A 17,479-nucleotide genomic window follows, 5' to 3' on the forward strand; every position below is an offset into this window, starting at 1 on the left:
TTGACTTTAAGCCTAAACCCTTTTCTTCCAGCTTACTTGTTAATCTGCAGAAATTTGTTAATCTGAATTAATTTGAAATCTGCAATTTGTTAATCATATTTTATAGTTACATTTAGATGTGGATGTATGTTGTCTTCTGGCAAACTAGGTCAGACAAAAGACAAATCTATCCAGTGAAAACCTGCCTCCTGAAGAACTTCTCTGATCTTAAACCTAAGATTTAAACCTGCATTCTCTCCTACTTCCCACTTTATTCAAAGTTGTTTTGAATTATAAGATCTAGATGTGGATTCTGTTTCCTGGATATATAAATCAAGACAGATTTTTGTCTGATAATTTTTTAAAATTCGGTTCCATTTTTATGTGTTTTTTTCCTGCGCTTTGTTGAGGGAGTTCTCGGTTCCCATGACCCTGAGGGAGCTAATCTCTGTAACTTGAGTTGAGGTGCCAAGGTTATAGCTTTGTGAAGTTTCCTTCTCAGATCATTGCCGAGCATCAGGCCTCCCGTCGTCTTTATCAGATTTCTCTTTATCTCATCTGCTTCCTAAAAGATGAAAAAAATTTTGGTATAAAGACCCTTTCTTTGGAAGAAAGAAAGCCTTTTATTGGATAATTGGCAAATGATTGTGTTTCTACTTAGTTTTTAAAATCTCCCTCTTATAAAATTTAAGTTAATGAAATTCAAAACAATAATTTTATTGCCTTTTTTTTAGACATATAAATTTATTCTTCTCTTAAAATTCGTTATTCCCTTTGGGTCAACTGTTGATCTGTAGAAAATATTTTTTAAGTACTTGAGTAAGAAATAAAGTAATATTAGTATTAGGAAGAAAGTACCAATAATTCTTCAGTATCATCAAATTCTAGGCATATAATAATTAGAAATTAATGTTTATTTTTCATGCCTCTGTACCAGGGAGTTGATGTTTACTCTAGATTGACTTTGATTTCAGGTTTGCAGTAATGAGCTGAAGTGTGTGTGTAACAGACACTGGATAGGTGCAGACTGCAGCACGTACTTCCCTCACAATGATGATGCAAAGACTGGTATAACTCTGTCTGGCAATGGTAAGTACTTTATTTGGTACCATTACATAGTCTTTATACACAAGGAAACTGCTCTTCAGACAGTTTCATTTGGATTATTTTTATAACTCGAATATAAAGTAAATTCACATAATAATGAACTACAATATACAACTGGAGTCCACATTATAAAACTGATTGTTTCTATTAAATTGTATTGACATATAATATTGGATATAACTTAGTCTACTGATTTAGCCTTATTTTGTCCTATATCAGACCAAGATTTTTCAAGTATTGTACTTGTTTGGGGCTGACAACAAACCTTAGCATTTCTTTTAAATGAAGAAAGTAGTCATATTTCTTAACTCTCTGAATTTAAAGGGAGAATTTTATATTTTGAGACTGAATAAATGAGAAAAAAAAGGAGAATCGATGTTTAAATACTTTGTTGACTTGAATGTTCGTTATTATAGGATCTCATCTGTATTCAACCCCAGTTCTGTTGCCTGAACTGTAGGTAATTCTAGAAGTAGTAACATTGGCCAAGGTGCCTGGTGGGAGTTTAAGGACATAGATAAGAAACAACAGGTGCAATTCTAAAAGCTAGAGTGGCCCAAATGGAGACGTAGAAATTAAATGCAGATAGTTGAAAGAACACATACCTTGGGGGTAAATGTCCCCTTTTAAACTATTTTATCGTTTCATTCTTGAGTATTGTTTTGTGTGAAATAGTGTTCAAATCCTGAAGTCCATTCCCCTCCAAAGGATGAGAAAAAAGGAGTATGTTTGTTCTAATTATCCAGACAGGTTAAGAATCTTAGCCAATGTGACTTTAATAAAGAAAGTCAGGAAATGATTAATATTTTGGCATCCCCAGTCGTAGAAGTGGTAGTTTGGAGCTAGTTCCAGCAGTTAAGGCAGAGATCAGGCTGTTCAGGTCCATGGATTTAAGTAACTTGTCAAAAGTCATGCTATTACTTAGAAATAATCAGGACTAGCATCCAAGTTTATGATCCCTGTTAAATCCCTAGAAGAAAAGGAAGGGAACACAGACATGCTATGTCTTAGAGCAGGAAAATCCCAATGACCCAGGGAGTCCTCTGGCATCTGTATCCACCCATCCCAGAGAGGATCTGGGCAGGGTGGAGTCTGCCAGTCTCCTCAGATGCCCTAGCCCTGCCGTCCAACCTAACTCCTGAGGGCTCCCAGACAGAGAGGCTGCCACTTCTCTCATGGGGAATTGGAATCTGCTCCAGTTGCCCATGATTACTGATCTTTGATGTCTAGAAGGATGCCTCAGGAGTGTGGCAGACGAGGAGAGATCTTACCTGCTCTGGTGAAACAGATCTGAGTGATTTAAATATGTGCTATAAATCATTATCAGCAAAACAGTTCTCCTGGTATCGAGCTAGGCGTCTGCTCTGCCTTTTCTGCTCTCGGGCCTTCACTTGAACTTGTTGACCAAGCCTTCGACTCACTGGGCCACTCTCGCTGCCATGATCCCCTTAAGGATTACATCTCAGCCTGCCTGACAACAGATGCTGACCCAGCAATGCCATTACCGAGTCCTAAGCTTCAGCCCTGCTCTGGCCCTCTGCCAGTCTGGCGCCACCTCGCTCTCATGCCTCATGAGCACTGACCTCCAGCTCCCCAGACTATGTTTTCCTTCTCTAGGATGCCAAGCTGTCACTGCCAAGGCTGGGAAGTACAAGCCCAGTGCTTTTATCATCTGTGCCACCTGAGCACTCATTATATAAATCTGTAGACATGTTTTCTCCCTTTAGAATCTTATATTTACATTGAGACAAAATATCACACACAACCGAGAGCAATAAGGACCTTGCATTAGTTGTCAACGTGGAGTGACATGAACAATAACATTTCTAGAATTTCTGAGGAAGAGGTCACGGTCAAAAGGAACACAGATTTCTAAAAGTTCCTCCCCAAAGGGTGCTGTGCCAATATAGTAGTATCACCCTTCCCTTTTTTTTTCTTATCATTACTCTTCTTATTTTAGTTCAATGACCTCATCAAATTTTACAGAAAAATATATGGAAAATACAACTGTGAAAAATGCATTTGGACAAGAATTAAAAGGGAACATACGCAAAGAATTATTTTTAAAAAATGATTGATGTGGATTGCTAAGTTATTGTTGGTTTTTCTTCTCTTTAAAAAATACCCACTTTTTCAAACAAGTAATGTGATGATTATAAATCTGGAGATGAAAGTTTCTGAAAGAATTTTATATCCAAATGTCAATTATATACACTGATCTTCATTGTTTCTTTTCTCCCCCCAGGTGTTGCTGGTACCAATATCATAATAGGCATCATTGCTGGCACCATTTTAGTTCTAGCCCTCCTATTAGGAATAACTGCGTGGGGTTATAAGTAAGTGAAATGTCTCAATATTGTTACTATCCAAATATACTTTAAAACATTTTGTTTAAATGAATTAAACATTTAGAAAGTTTTGTATCATTGGATAAATACACCTGCAGTGGAAATCAGTCTGGTTCAACATTCAATCTTGATTATTCTTGGCATGACTGGAGGTAACAATAATTTATCATTTTTTAGATTTTGAGATAACTCCCTTCTATTCTAAAAGTACTGAATATTGTTTTAAAACCATTCTGTGAAGTACAATTGGTCTAAATCGTGTCTTATACAAAGGCTGTGTTGGTTTGCTCTTTACTGACACAGATTCTCTTGACTTAACCACATACCGGGAAGTCTAGGCAAAATGGTCAGTTAGAGAGCATAGTGCTTTTATAACAACGGCAGTAATAACAGTACTATCAACAAGCACGGCAGGGGCAGATCTGTTACTAAGTGCTTGCAATGGCCGTGCATAGTGCTAAGGGCAAAACCCATTTATCTTCACAACCAGCATGGAGAAGACACTATTATTTGTTAAACCTCTGGGTATTTTTGTGTGAAGAAAAGGCTGTTCAGAGATTTTTTTTTGTTAAAATTAAAATTCAACTTTACGTTACAACTTTTAAAAGCCTAATTCTTTTTTAAGCTTCAAAGTTCAACTTACAATTTTTTGGTTCTATTTATAAGTTTTAAAAGTTAACGTTATATAACTTTTGAATATTTGATCCCCTTAAGCATTTAGCTAAGTCATTGACTTCAAACATTTCAAACATTTATTTTTTTAATATGTTCAATTTCCTTTTTAAGTGCTTCAATCTTATGATGTGAAAAGTTTCCTTAGTATTCAAATAACTTTTTTAAGTTTAGTAAATTAAAACTTAAAACATGGTGAACCTTAAGTTCTCTTTAATATTTCCACTTAAAAATCATAGTTCTGCTGATCTCTGATGATGGTGTTTCAGGTTCCCAGGCCTAGAGTTTTTCTCCATTCAGAAGGCTTGCAACTTTTGTTAGGCATTCTGGGCATCACCCCATTTTATAGCATTTTTTTCCCCCTCATAGACAAACTTAGTTCACTAAAAAACTTGGGAATTAGATGGGGCCGGCCCAGTGGCGTAGTGGTTAAGTTCCTGCACTCCACTTTGGCGGCCTGGGGTTTGCAGTTTTGGAGCCCAGTGTGGACCTACATACTGCTCGTCAAGCCATGCTGTGGCCGCGTTCCATATACAAAATACAGGAAGATTGACACAGATGTTAGCTCAGGGCCAATCTTCCTCACCAAGAAAAGAAAAAGAAAAACAAAACCAACTTGGGAATTAGAATATTTTAGACTTGAAAATTACCTCAAACCTTTCAGTAGACTAGGCACTATGTGATTGTTTGCTATTATTATTATCACCTGGCATGGTCTTAAACCAAGGAACCAAAGGAATCACCTTTAAAAGTGTATATGGTAGTTGCTTGTTGTGAGGTCAAAACGCTGGAAGAGTTTCTTTGACTGAAAAGACAGAGCAGTTAGTTTACTGCCAGGAGAAACTTTGTATGCTACAAGCATTAAAATAGAGAAAGACATTTGTGGAAGGCTGTATTAACAAATAGCAGAGACAGCATAGTAAAGCTTGGCATAGCACAGTTAATCTGGCATAGCACAGCCTAGCGAAGGAGAGCACAGCAGAGAAGCAATGCTTTGCCCTGATTAAATGAGTCCCTAACTGTACACAGCAGATGCTCCATGCCTACTGGCCTCTTTGGTGTGCAGGTCGTTAGGTATATTGCATACTTATATTTTCACCGGCTGATTTCAGCATAACATTTGGAGTTATAAAATGATATGTCTGAAAGGAAGGTTTTTCTGTATATTTGTCGTTTGACCTCTCCTCACACCTCTGGTGAATTAGCCCCATCTTGGAGTCAACACTATTTCCTCGACCTCCCTGATGCAGGACTGATGTAGTAATTGCCATGACAAGCATTGCTGCTTTGAAGTAGCTCATTGGTTTCATTTGGTCAGGTGAAAACTGAAAGCAAAATCGTTAGTTCTGTAGTGTGTGATTTTCTGCCACCTACTGATGCAAGTTGGTATTTCATTTTTACAATCTTGGAAAAAATTACCTTTCAGAAAGTATGAAACCTAAACATCTCCTCCAATTGATAATGAAATTTCCTGTGTTCATTTGTTTTAATGATTAGAATTAAAACTTTCTGTATATCATTTCTTATTTTTAAATAATTCTTTTGAGGTTTCACTGTTTTTTTTTTTCATTTCTGAATGCATGTACTTTGCAGATTCATTAAGGAAAAGTCAAATCTTGTTCATACTGCAGTATCCTCTTCATAAATAATTTGAACCTAAATGATGAAAATTTTAATGTTACTAAACCTTCAGAATATGTTTAAAAATAGAATGAGAATGTAGAAATTTTAATGCAGGAATTAAATTCATGAATATGATGTTTCACATATTCTATTTGAAATTCAAAAATGGATTTAGGACCTGAGAACTCATTTTCTCATTAATCCTTCCAACTAAACTTTCTACTCCTTCTCCAAGCCTTGGAGTCGGGGAATGGCAGGAATAGGAAATGAGGAATACTCATTGGGAACTGGTGGACCGCTCAGGTAATCAGATTGAGAGAATAAAAAGTAAAACACGTTGAACAGAAATATTCTGGATTTCCCGCCCCCCCCCCATCTGTTGGTGTCAGGAATGAAAAATATTAAGTAACAAATTGGCACTTTTACCCTCATGAGCTCATTATTAAATAAGATACTTAAAGGATGCACAGAATAGATTGGCCAGTGAAGGTGCTACAAATGAAATCTTACACGGAAACATTATCCTTGGTTTTGGAGGAAGGAGCCCACTCCTCAGTTGCTTGAGCTTTCTAACATGTCTTCAAAATATTAACGGTTAATTAGGTCACAATAGAAAGTTAAAAATTAACTCTCTTGTGTTAAAAGTTAAAAGTCACTGGTACCTCACTGCCACACTCTCTAGACACATTTTTGTTTAAGATCAGTTTATTTGAAAACTCATGTAATTTTATTTTAGTACATGGCCAAATAAAAAACAGACTAAACTTTGAACAATGTTTCCAATGTGAAGTTTCAGTGAGTAAGTAGTAATAACTCAGGAAGTCCATAACAGCCAAGAATTAACTTACTCTAATTTGTCCTACATGATGAAATAAAATGTTCTAATGTCCATTTGTGTTCACCTATTTGAAATTCTTAGAAAGAGCTTTAGTTTGGGGTATGTATTCCAAAAAAAATAAACTATGATTTTTATTTTTCTGAAAACACACTTAATTTATATAAGTAACTTGATTAATTAATTTCACTATTTAAATCAACATACATGTCTGAAAACCTGTATTTGAAATAGGGTTGACTTCAGAACGTTACTAAATGTTTAACATGATATAATTGATATTGAGAAAACAGTTGTTGTTTAATAACTGAAGCTTATTTATGCTTTTAAAAATAGTTATTTGAAAATATTGTCACTACCCCTTTGGTGTCACTTCTCCTAAAGATGAAGTGAAATCTGTGTGTGTGTGACTGTATGTGTCCCCCATTTTAATTCTGCAATTCAGAATCCTCTAGTGGAGACCTCTTAGTGAATGCTAAAGCTTTTATGTTTAGTGCTGTCTCTTAATGCGCTTCCGTAGGTAACTAATTCTTTTTTTTCTCCCCCTCTCTTCTTGTTCATGAAAAGAAACTATCGAGAACAGAGGTATGTGATGAGAATAATCTGAGCACATAACTGAAAGATTTAAATCCTATTAGCATCTTTGGAATTCATACATGCAATTATAGATCAAGTTCACTTTGTTTTTATGCTGTAGTGATCACAAACTAATCTTGATTTTTCATGACCTGAAATGATAACTTTAATGATGGTGCTGTGGAATGCAATAATTTTAAATAGGTCTATCATTATTCAATTTTAGTGGTTCTTTTATCCAACAATGCTACAATTAATAGAAGTTCTTATTTGTGTTACTTTTATAGTAATATATATGGAAATTTTTTTCTATCTAAAACATACTTCCTGTATATGTTAAGGTGTCACCTTTGTTTACATTAGTTAATTGGCTTTTCTTCATGTTATAACACTCTTTTTACTTAATACTTTCTGAGGGATTTTATTTTTTATTTGTTGCTGTTGTTATATTGGTAACTTCCATCCATAAGTGATAAAATGTATATGGGCACAGTGCTGTGGTCAGGAGAATGTCCTGGCACTCAATGAGCCTGTTTCTCTCTGCATAAGAAAATATTTTTTGTACTGATTAGGTAATTGCACAGGTAGTTAAAGAGATAATTTTCATAGTTGGAATCTCTGATTGTCTAATGTATTTTTTTTTTAATAAAAAAGCCCATAAAGTCAGGCACCTCGTTCATCATAATCTTAAAATCTGTTTAACCCACAGCATAAAAAGAGATACAAAGCATTAATGTAGTTCTATAAGAATTGCCTATTTTTCCTAAATCTAAATTAGCCCATATTGGTGTACAGCCTTCACTTTTCACATTTAAAAAATTACTAATGCTATTAGCTATTGAAACAAAAAATTGAAAATATCCTGGAAAATTGATAACCCAGACCAGGTCTTGTACATCATATAGTACTAGTTTTATACTCAAGATATCTATGCAAATTCCTCCTTACTTAACTTTTCCCACTGTTCCATTAAATGCCGTGGTAGATTAGGGATAAGATGTAATAAACTTGATGATACTTTTTCAGGCCCCTACCACAGCTTTTATGTTTTCACAAATTAGAATTTTAAACTTTACTCTTCTGTTTTCTTCTGTGTTGTAATTTAAAATTTTTGTGAGGCTTTGGCCATAAGTGTCTACAGAGTCTCTATAAATAAATGGTGCCCATGTGGTACCAATTGAGATCCTGGTCGGTTAGCATAGATATTAGGAAATATTGACCTTGCCCTGGAGTAACTAACTCATCATTAATGGAAAATGTAAAACCGAGACAAAATTAATCAAATTTTAAAAACAACTAGATTTCTTTGTGACATGTTTTAAACTCTTGTGTCCAAAAACACTGGAGAAGAGCTGGAGCCATTTAAGCTTTCTGGTGGGTAGAAGTTGATCAGAGATCTAAGTTTGGTGGCTTACTTCAGTGAAAAATAAAATTAGGCTAATAAGATCAAAAATTGATGATTCAGCTCCATTTCCATAGGAGCTAAGGCTATAATGTAATTTAATATTGCTGACTGTATAAAAAGGAAAGTAAAATGTTGTAAATATGTAACATAAGTAAAGCTAAAACAGTACTCTAAGATGTATTCTCATCAAGGATACTACCCAGAATAAAGGAATTGCCCACACTACAAAAAAATGATTAATATGTAAAATTCTGCACTAATTTCTTATTCTAACTCAATATATGCATAGGTACAGTTAAGAAAATTTTTACATTAAGAATCTCCTTTATGTGCCTGATATAATAATTTCATGCCTCCTGGTATTACTGAGTCATCATTTCATCAACCTGGCTACTCTTTTGGAATCTAGTTCATATTTTGAGAGTTGTCACATCTTCAGCAGGTATTTATTTTATATATTTTGGTATATTTCAACACAATATTTGTTTTTGGCCTTGTCCATGAGGCATCTTAGGTTTGTACAATAATTCTCAAAATGGAGAAGTAGCAAAGAACGGACTTAAGGTCAGGAAGTCGTGAATGTATAAGTATCTTCTGAAGGATTTTCCTTTTTGAGAATATATGTTAGTGGTTATAGAGAAGGTGGTAAGGCCAACAGACCAAAGCATGCATTAAGAAATTTCAATCTTGTAAAAATATCTACAGATATTCAAATAAAGATGTGCCTAGTTCCAAAGGATGCTAGGAAATAGAATTAAGAATTTTGAGTTGTCCTTGCCTTTAAATTAGGTTTTCCTTTGAGGTTCCATGGTGGGAGGACCAAATGACATGGAATCAGAAATCCACTTACTAGTAAGTGGTCTTGGGAAATCATTTAAATTTTCTTCCACTCAAAATTGGATAAAGTTCTTTGTAAAGCATTATAGTAAGAGAAGTTATTAGTAAGTAGTCTCTGAAAACTTTGTGTTTCTCTGATCTTCAAATGGAAGAGGTGAGTGTGGTTGTTCTCAAAGAGGAAGGCAGCATTCATCGACACGAGTGAGGCCCACACGTACTGGCTGAGCTGGTGAAAGCACTATTGATGAACATAGTTTTGCTTTGACACTAAATACAAGACCACGTTAGACATGTAGCCAGTTATCAGATTCTTATTAATGGTGTAATGGCTCAGAAATTCCAAATGGGGCATAACTTTCAAATTATTGGAGAGGTCAGACAAGTAATTCTGGAAGGAACCTCATAACCTGGTAAATTTTCCCTCCAGAGAATGTGTCCTCAAGGTTTTCATTATATCAAAGGAACGTGTGATAGGTTTAAGTGCAAGTCTGACAAAAAGATGAGAAGCAAACCCATTTTTTTCTTTTTGTTTACAAACTGCTTAATAAAAAACAGAAGCCCCATTCTGGGGCGCAGTGGAGGCAGAACCCCATACATGAATGATATCACTTTAAATCTTTCGATAGCATCTTGTGAAGGGTGGAACCATGGAATCTAGGAGCCATGGAGAATTCTTATACACCATGTAGTTAGAAGAATGGCTATTGACCCTTTTCTTTAAAATCTTCAGCAAAGAAGGCCTCCATAATTTTTTCAGTTGATGCTATTGTTTATATTTTAGCATAATTGCTTTAGGATTTAGCAGATGTGTACTTTGTAACAAGAATTATAAGTTTGAGTTTTAATTTTCAGGCAGGTTTGCAAATAGCAATAGAATAAGAAAACATTAATTGAACTTGGATTTATAAAACACTCTTAGTCAGCTGAAATATTCTCTTCCTTTGTCTAAAACGAACACACATAATTATGATTAATGTGAAATAGAATAAATAATTAGATCATTTCTTCCTGATCCATACCTTAAGCAGAAACCCCTTTCCCCATTTCTTTTCTCTCTCACCTGTTAAGCACTTTATTTTCTACTTGTGAACCTCCCTCCTTTTTTTTTCAAACTTTTCTTAGTTTGTTTTTATATTATTATTATTTCAGTGATATTCATGCATCTGTCAGTGTGACTTGGTACACATTACACAATATTTCTTAAAGCAGTAAAGTAACAATTCCAGTAACAGACAGCCCAGACACCAAGAAAGCATTGGAAAAATGCCTCCTTCAGCATTAAGGTTGTCTTAAATTTTTTCCATTTTAGTCTCATCTTGAGCATGCATAAGGAGTATTAAGTTAAATATGACTCATTGGACCCTTTTAGAAAACATCAGACTTCCCTCATAACAGGGATACTTTTGGAGGAAAAAGAATTTAGTTAAATAAGCTTTTATTTTCTTTTGGTCATTATTTATAAAAAAAATTCATGTACATGTCTAAAATATTTGTATGCAATGTGGGAAATATGAGGTAATTTTCCTATTATAAAACTTAGCACTGGTCAGACCACCTAATGTAGTAGTCACTTCTAGATTTCAAAATTCTATGAAACCAGCAAAATTTAGGAAAAAAGCCATAAAGACTAGAAAAATTAATTCAATATAAAAAAAATTTAAAGAGATCATTTAGGTGGTCATTTATGATCTTTTATAACAAGTGATGAAATGTTATTTTGTTGATCATGGGGACCTGATATTCTCTATCTTCACTAAAGGTTAAACAGGAAAAAATAAGTTTGTTATAATATGTAATAGATGTTGAAAATAGGATAAATTTCTGGACAGTGAAGCATGTTATTGTTAAGAGATTTTTAACAAAATTCATAATCTATCATTGACATTTTATTGCATTTACTATGTGAAGAAAGTTACTTGCATTCCTTGTGGAATTTGAAGGAGAATGCAGAGTAGTTTCTGTATTTTTAAGACTTCACAATAGAGAGAGATACAAATCTAATCCACCCAGGATGATAAAAAAGAAGACCCAGTCCCAGAAATTCATTGAATTTAAATTCCCTTCCAGCCCTTTGACTGAAGCCCACAGTTTATGATATGTTTAGCATTTAGGGTATTTGTGCACTATGTAAAAGATGACATAGACTGCAGAGAAATTACATTGAAGGATAAGTAAAATGTGCTCAGTTAAAAAACAAAACAAAACACTGTGCCCCATCCATTGAGAGAGGCAGTCCATTTAAGCCTGCAGTATCAGCTAAGTGAGCCCTTGGTGAATGCGTGAATGCCAGAACCATGTAGAGAGAAGGTAATTTGGGGACTAGATTAATGGGAAATTCAAGTGTCATTGGAACTTGTCTTTATTTAATTTGAATTTAGTGAAGCACATCTCATCAGCCTATAAAGATTGTCATTAAAGGTAACAGTGACAAAAATGATTTGTTAACCATAAATATTACTATTGGAAATGTTGTGTTGATGGGATATTCTCTCGAATTCTTTAGTAAATATTAATATGATACAAAAGGGAAGTGTTTTCCCTGAGGCAATATACAAAACTCTGATTTCACTAAGAGCTTTTTTTTCAAGCATTGGTAGAATATTTTACTGATAAGAGGCAAGACGGAAAATATGATTCTACAGATTAAATATCTCTTGTATAAGAAGATATATCATTTTTCCTGTGTTATTAACACTATAAATATGGGGAAACTGCATTATTTTTCCTATAAAATTAATGTTTCATAATGCACTGGGAAAAAGAAAGAAAGATTACAATTATGAGCTGAAGTCACTTAAAGGATTAAAAATATTTTGAAGGAATATTTATCAAAGAATTATAGGTAAAAGTAGTCTTACATGTAAATCTAATGAGAAATTTGACTTTCTTAAAGGGGAAGATTAGATTTAATCATATAAATTAATACATGTGCTTTATATCAGTTGACAAATATATAGATTTGTAGATGTGTGAATATATAGGATTGAAATAATATGAGAGGCTATTCGGTCATTCAAAAGAATGAATGACCAAGTATTTTAAACATTTAAAACAGTATGGTAATTGGTATAAGCAAGCAAACATCTGAAAGTGGCATTTTTTTTGCATAGAATTTAGCATCAGCAAGTAACCATGACTAGCACGGTAACTAAGGGAAAACCAAATAGGAAAAGGAGTTAGCAAATGTGTACCTTTGTTGGAGGCCTAAGTACAGCTCTGTTTAAGTACAGCTCTGTTTAAAATTCTCAGTCCAACACTAGAGTGTGTCACCTCCAACAACAGTAATGCAGTGAGGCTGGATGCAGTTGGCAGTTTGGGGGCCATGCATTGGCAAACGATCAGATTAGCTACAGAGGGAAGGGGGTTGAGTAGGTGGTCCTATCTAAAGTTTTCTATCCTATTCCTTTAGGAGAAGTAATAAAAATCTGTTCCAATCTTAATTAATTCAAAATCAGAGCAAGTGGGGTCAGTAACAGTGCAGATTAAATAGATTTTCCCTTGTTCACTCCTTCTACAGTGGAGATAGAGAACCGAGGTCACCCTCCAGCTACCTATAAATATCCTTCTATGGTCTCAGCAAGAATTCAGTTTTCAACCCTTTCTTCCTCTTGCTAAATTATCTTTCTTTACATATTCTACTGTGCAGTTCTAGAATTACGTTCTTGATTGACCTTTGAATCTCTTTCAATTTCTTCATATTTCTGTTAAATGAACAAGGAAGCTCCAAATTGAACAGAGAACTGTAGTAAGAATTTATTTGGATTAAATTATAGAACATAGGTTAGAAATCAATCAGTTCTTTTAGGACTAAATCAAAGTTACATTATATAATCTTTAGAAATCATAAATAGTTTACTCACCACAGTGAAAAAAAACTGCCTTATCAAGGCAAAGACTGCTTGTTCCAACACATCTCCTTTGGCACCAATTTTTTTTTTTTAAAGACAGAACTGTAATTAACATCTTCAAGTATAATGAAGTTACAATGGAAAACCTCATCGTTCCATAATTTTCCCCTGAAGCAAGGCTTTCTTCATCTAGACTGTAAAGACTTCAGTGATTGCATTTCTGATCTCTACAGTTAGAATGACTTTAACTTGTCACATTTATTAATAATCTTACGTGTTGTTATAGGTTTGATTCATGTAGATCATTATCCCTACCCCTTTTTTCCTAAAATAATATTTGTATATGTCTGTGTTCATGTGTGTGTCTTGTTTTCTGACTCTGAAATGTTTATTATGCCTTAGACAGTTACCCCAGGGAGATTATGTAAAAAAGCCTGGAGATGGCGACTCTTTTTATAGCGACATTCCTCCTGGAGTCAGCACAAACTCAGCATCTAGTTCTAAGAAGAGGTCTGCTTTTCTGTCGCATTTTCAGATTTCTACCTGTTCCATCACACATTATTCCATTAGTCAGAACATTTCATTATTTTGCAGCAGGTTTGATTACTTCTTCCTTCTTTCTTGAATGTTAAAAAAATAGTATCCTTTGTTCTTTGATTACTCTACTTCAAAATGCCATATGCTCAGAACCACTTGTGTAACAAATCAGGCCCGAAATCCAAACAAAACAAAACTGAGCAAATAACAACTCTAAATCTATATAGAAACCCCAGGGTTTTTCCGTCTAGCTCTTATATGGCTTAAGAAACTATACATAGTATTTTATCATATTTTAAATGGTGAGCTTTATGTCATGTTTGGTAGTCAAAGAAAAAGGTTACTGTCATGCTTCAATAAAAGCAGTTTTTAAAATACATTGGTGATATAAATGCTGCATTGAATATTTTTTAATTTTAAATATATCAAAGCTAAGCTTGCTGTGAAAAAAAGATCGCTTCTCTGTGAATCATGTATTTGAATATTATGATTTTGCCTTTTATTCCTGGAATGATTATTTCTAGACTTTATAACTTAGAGCTTGGTTGCCAAATCTAAGTATATTTAATGTTTGCCTGAGTTTTATAATAGTATAGGTGGGGTTAATATATTATTTATATGTCTTAAACTTTGATGTTATATTCTTTCTCCAGGATCTTAAGGTGTATAAGACCATTTAAAATTCTGCATGCTTTATAAGTGCTTAATAAAATAAACTGGTAGAAGAAATAAATAGTTGGAATGTTTTAGGAAATGAGACCTACATTCACACTGAAGGAAGTTAAAATATTCCTGTGGAAGAGTTTCTTTAAAATTGTTGGTAGGGGTGTAATGTAAAGAAAAAAAGATTTGATAGCCCCATGCATTACTTTGGGCACAGTGATTACTTTGTACACTGAAGGGGAATTGCTAGTTTATTGAGAAGAAATATGATCTCTTCTGGAGTTCTAAATAGAGTGAATCATCTGTAAAGATTCTGCCATGGATCTCGCTATAAACAATCAGGAAGGAGAATAGAAGGAATTAGTGAAATCTGGGAACTCTACTTTATGTGGAACTTAAGCATAAAGGATTGTTTTTACTCGGATAACATAGCTTAAAGCAAAAGTAAAAATATTAGTTTTTGTAAGAGGACTACAATTCTATAGAAGGACGTTAAAAAAATTTTAATTTATTGGGGGCTTTTTAGTTAAGAGAATAAGATTTACTTAAATTCTGTTAGTATATAAATATTTTCTTGGTCAAATACTTAATTTTAAATTAAATAACATGGTAAATAAGTGGCGCAATCAATGAATTCCAGAAGAATTTCTGTTGTCCTTTTGTACAAAATAGGAGTCATTCTATAATTAGCAAATGATGTTGAAAAAGTCCTAATCTAGGGAATTAGTATATAATAATTTATTTTTATTCATCAGTAGAAGGTTGCTTTTAAAGTAGACATTACTGGCAATTAGCTAGCTGGAAGGAAATGTAGAAAAGACTTCAAGTATAGTGCTATTTTCTAAAGTACCTCAAGAAGAACTTAAAATATTGATTTGAATAATTCCCAGATTTTAGCAAAATCTCCATGGGTTATGACTTTTAAGCAGTTAAAAATTGTATCAAATTATGTGACTCCTCCTAAGTATATGTAGTTTGTCAAAATACTTATGTGGTACACGGTAGGTATGTAAAGTTTGCTTATTGTAGGCAATTATTTTAAAGATGGCAGGACACAATAGCAGAAGGGCTTAATGGTACATGGACTTTGTGAGAGACATTTCCATGATAAACATCTGATTCAGCTCAGTTATTGGACAATTAACTAACAGTACTACATTTTGGGGGGGGCATGTTTGTGGAGAAAATGCCAATTCTCAGAAAATAATTTTATTGTTTAAGAAAACCTAAATATTACCTGGATAAAGGTTAACCAGGTTCAGTTGAACAACTCTTAGTGAAATCTCTTGGAAGTCCATGTTCTCATAATATTTGAGTGGAAACCATTGCTTTACAATTAAGAAACATCTATGGTGGGACCCCATTATAACTGCTGCTCGGGTTATGTAACCGAAATATGTAGTGAATTTGCTATATGTGGTTGCTGTGTTCTGGGGAAAGTAATTGGCTTGCATTGTATCCTGATACTTTTCAATTGTAAACTATTGTAATGGGGTTCCATTGTATTTGACTTTTCTTAAATTGAATGTTGTGTAATTCTGCCTTCTTCATGAAGACTTTCATGTTCTCTTCATTCTTTCATTTCAGATTTGTTTCTTTCTTGATTTATTTTATTTAATGCACAATAATGCTTAGAAATATTGCTTACTGATTTCAAAACATTCTCTTGATTATATTTTGGAACAACATATACACATTTTCAATTTCAGGTCAAATGGACTTTCTCATTCTTGGAGTGAAAGGATTCCAGACACAAAACATATTTCAGACATCTGCGAAAATGGGCGACCTCGAAGTAACTCTTGGCAAGGTATAGGGCGGCATTCTGAATCCATCTGTCCACATAACCCAAATTCTATATTTTGTGGTCCCTGGTTGTAAAGACTTGTTCTTTCCTGTAAGCTCCTTAGCTCTTCTCCCAACAGAGAGGAGTGCATTTATTTTGAGTCCAGTTCTTTTTTCTTGGATGGGAAATGCTGGGATTCCATAGCACCGGTGCACTAGACACGTTGAGAAGTCTGCACACTGCTGTAAAGCCCTGTGTTTTGGGATGGTGCTGGTTGTGAATTACACCCACTTGAAATACAATGTAATTAAACATACGAGGAGTGTTTATTTATATTCAAATCTAGCTGTAAACCATCTTTTTCAGGTAACCTGGGAGGCAACAGAAAGAAAATCAGAGGCAAAAGATTTAGACCTCGGTCTAATTCAACCGAGTAAGTCTGAACCTCTAATGGAAAAAGGCATTCCAAGGTCCTGTGCAATTAGTGTGAGCTTTAATTAACCAGATCATCAAAGAACTGTAAACCATGCCTCTGGTCTTGGTTTTGTCTTTTTAATTCTTTTTTTGCCATTTTAAAATTAACCCTGGCTTTTCTCTTTTACATAGGCATCTCCGCAACTGTGCCCATACCAATATTCACTGATAGTGGGGGTCTCACCCTCACTGCAGGCTTGTCCTCCAGTAACCTGCCATTGCGGTGTCTTGGTTCCGTTTGAAGGGAATTTTGATATCATTCCTTTCTTCTCATCACCTGGGGTCCAGCCATTTCAGAGGGATCACCCTTCCTCTCCCCTATATTCACACAGCCTCAAAGCATCAGGGAAAAATTCCCACAGGACTAGAGCATGATACTGCTCAGAGTGTGAAACTACTGCTCCGAGGGCTTCACGGCTGCAATCTAAGCATTCTCTCAGACTAATGGATAAGTTTCCCTTTTAAATTTTCCTTCTGAGGACTTTTAAAAGGGCATTCACCTAAATTTGCTCTTTAACGGAATCATTGTCACTAAATGCAACACTATCCATTTTAAGTGATAGCCACACATTTTTTTTTTTAGTGGGGATGGGGTCGGAAGTTACATTTAAAGTCATTTATAATGAGGTAAACACCATGGACTTTTTTTTTGTTTGTTTCTCCACTTAAGAAAGTACAAGCAAAACCAAGCTTCCTCAAACCTTTCTCTCCCATCATGGAATAAGACACACCCTTGGTATCCTTCTGGACCTTGCCACCTGGTTTTAATTAACCGTACTTTTTTGACAC

General features: G+C 34.5%; 1 protein-coding gene across 10 annotated transcripts in view; it reads left to right on the plus strand.

The window, feature by feature from the left end:
- The window catches only part of ADAM22 (ADAM metallopeptidase domain 22), a 215,805-nt gene that overhangs the window by 184,992 nt on the left and 13,334 nt on the right, over positions 1 to 17,479 (plus strand). For 4 of the 10 annotated variants that reach the window (XM_058524900.1, XM_058524916.1, XM_058524924.1 and 1 more), the window contains 5 exons: positions 954 to 1,068; positions 3,332 to 3,422; positions 7,132 to 7,149; positions 16,140 to 16,240; positions 16,583 to 16,649. In XM_058524900.1, the coding sequence (XP_058380883.1) occupies positions 954 to 1,068; positions 3,332 to 3,422; positions 7,132 to 7,149; positions 16,140 to 16,240; positions 16,583 to 16,649 (392 nt within the window). Of the gene's footprint in view, positions 1 to 953; positions 1,069 to 3,331; positions 3,423 to 7,131; positions 7,150 to 13,632; positions 13,828 to 16,139; positions 16,241 to 16,582; positions 16,654 to 17,479 lie in introns of those variants that run through there. The other 6 variants (XM_058524953.1, XM_058524944.1, XM_058524962.1 and 3 more) reach the window with 3 other exon arrangements.

Source organism: Diceros bicornis, chromosome 3 (genome assembly GCF_020826845.1).
Source record: "Diceros bicornis minor isolate mBicDic1 chromosome 3, mDicBic1.mat.cur, whole genome shotgun sequence".
Classification (NCBI taxonomy): domain Eukaryota; kingdom Metazoa; phylum Chordata; class Mammalia; order Perissodactyla; family Rhinocerotidae; genus Diceros; species Diceros bicornis.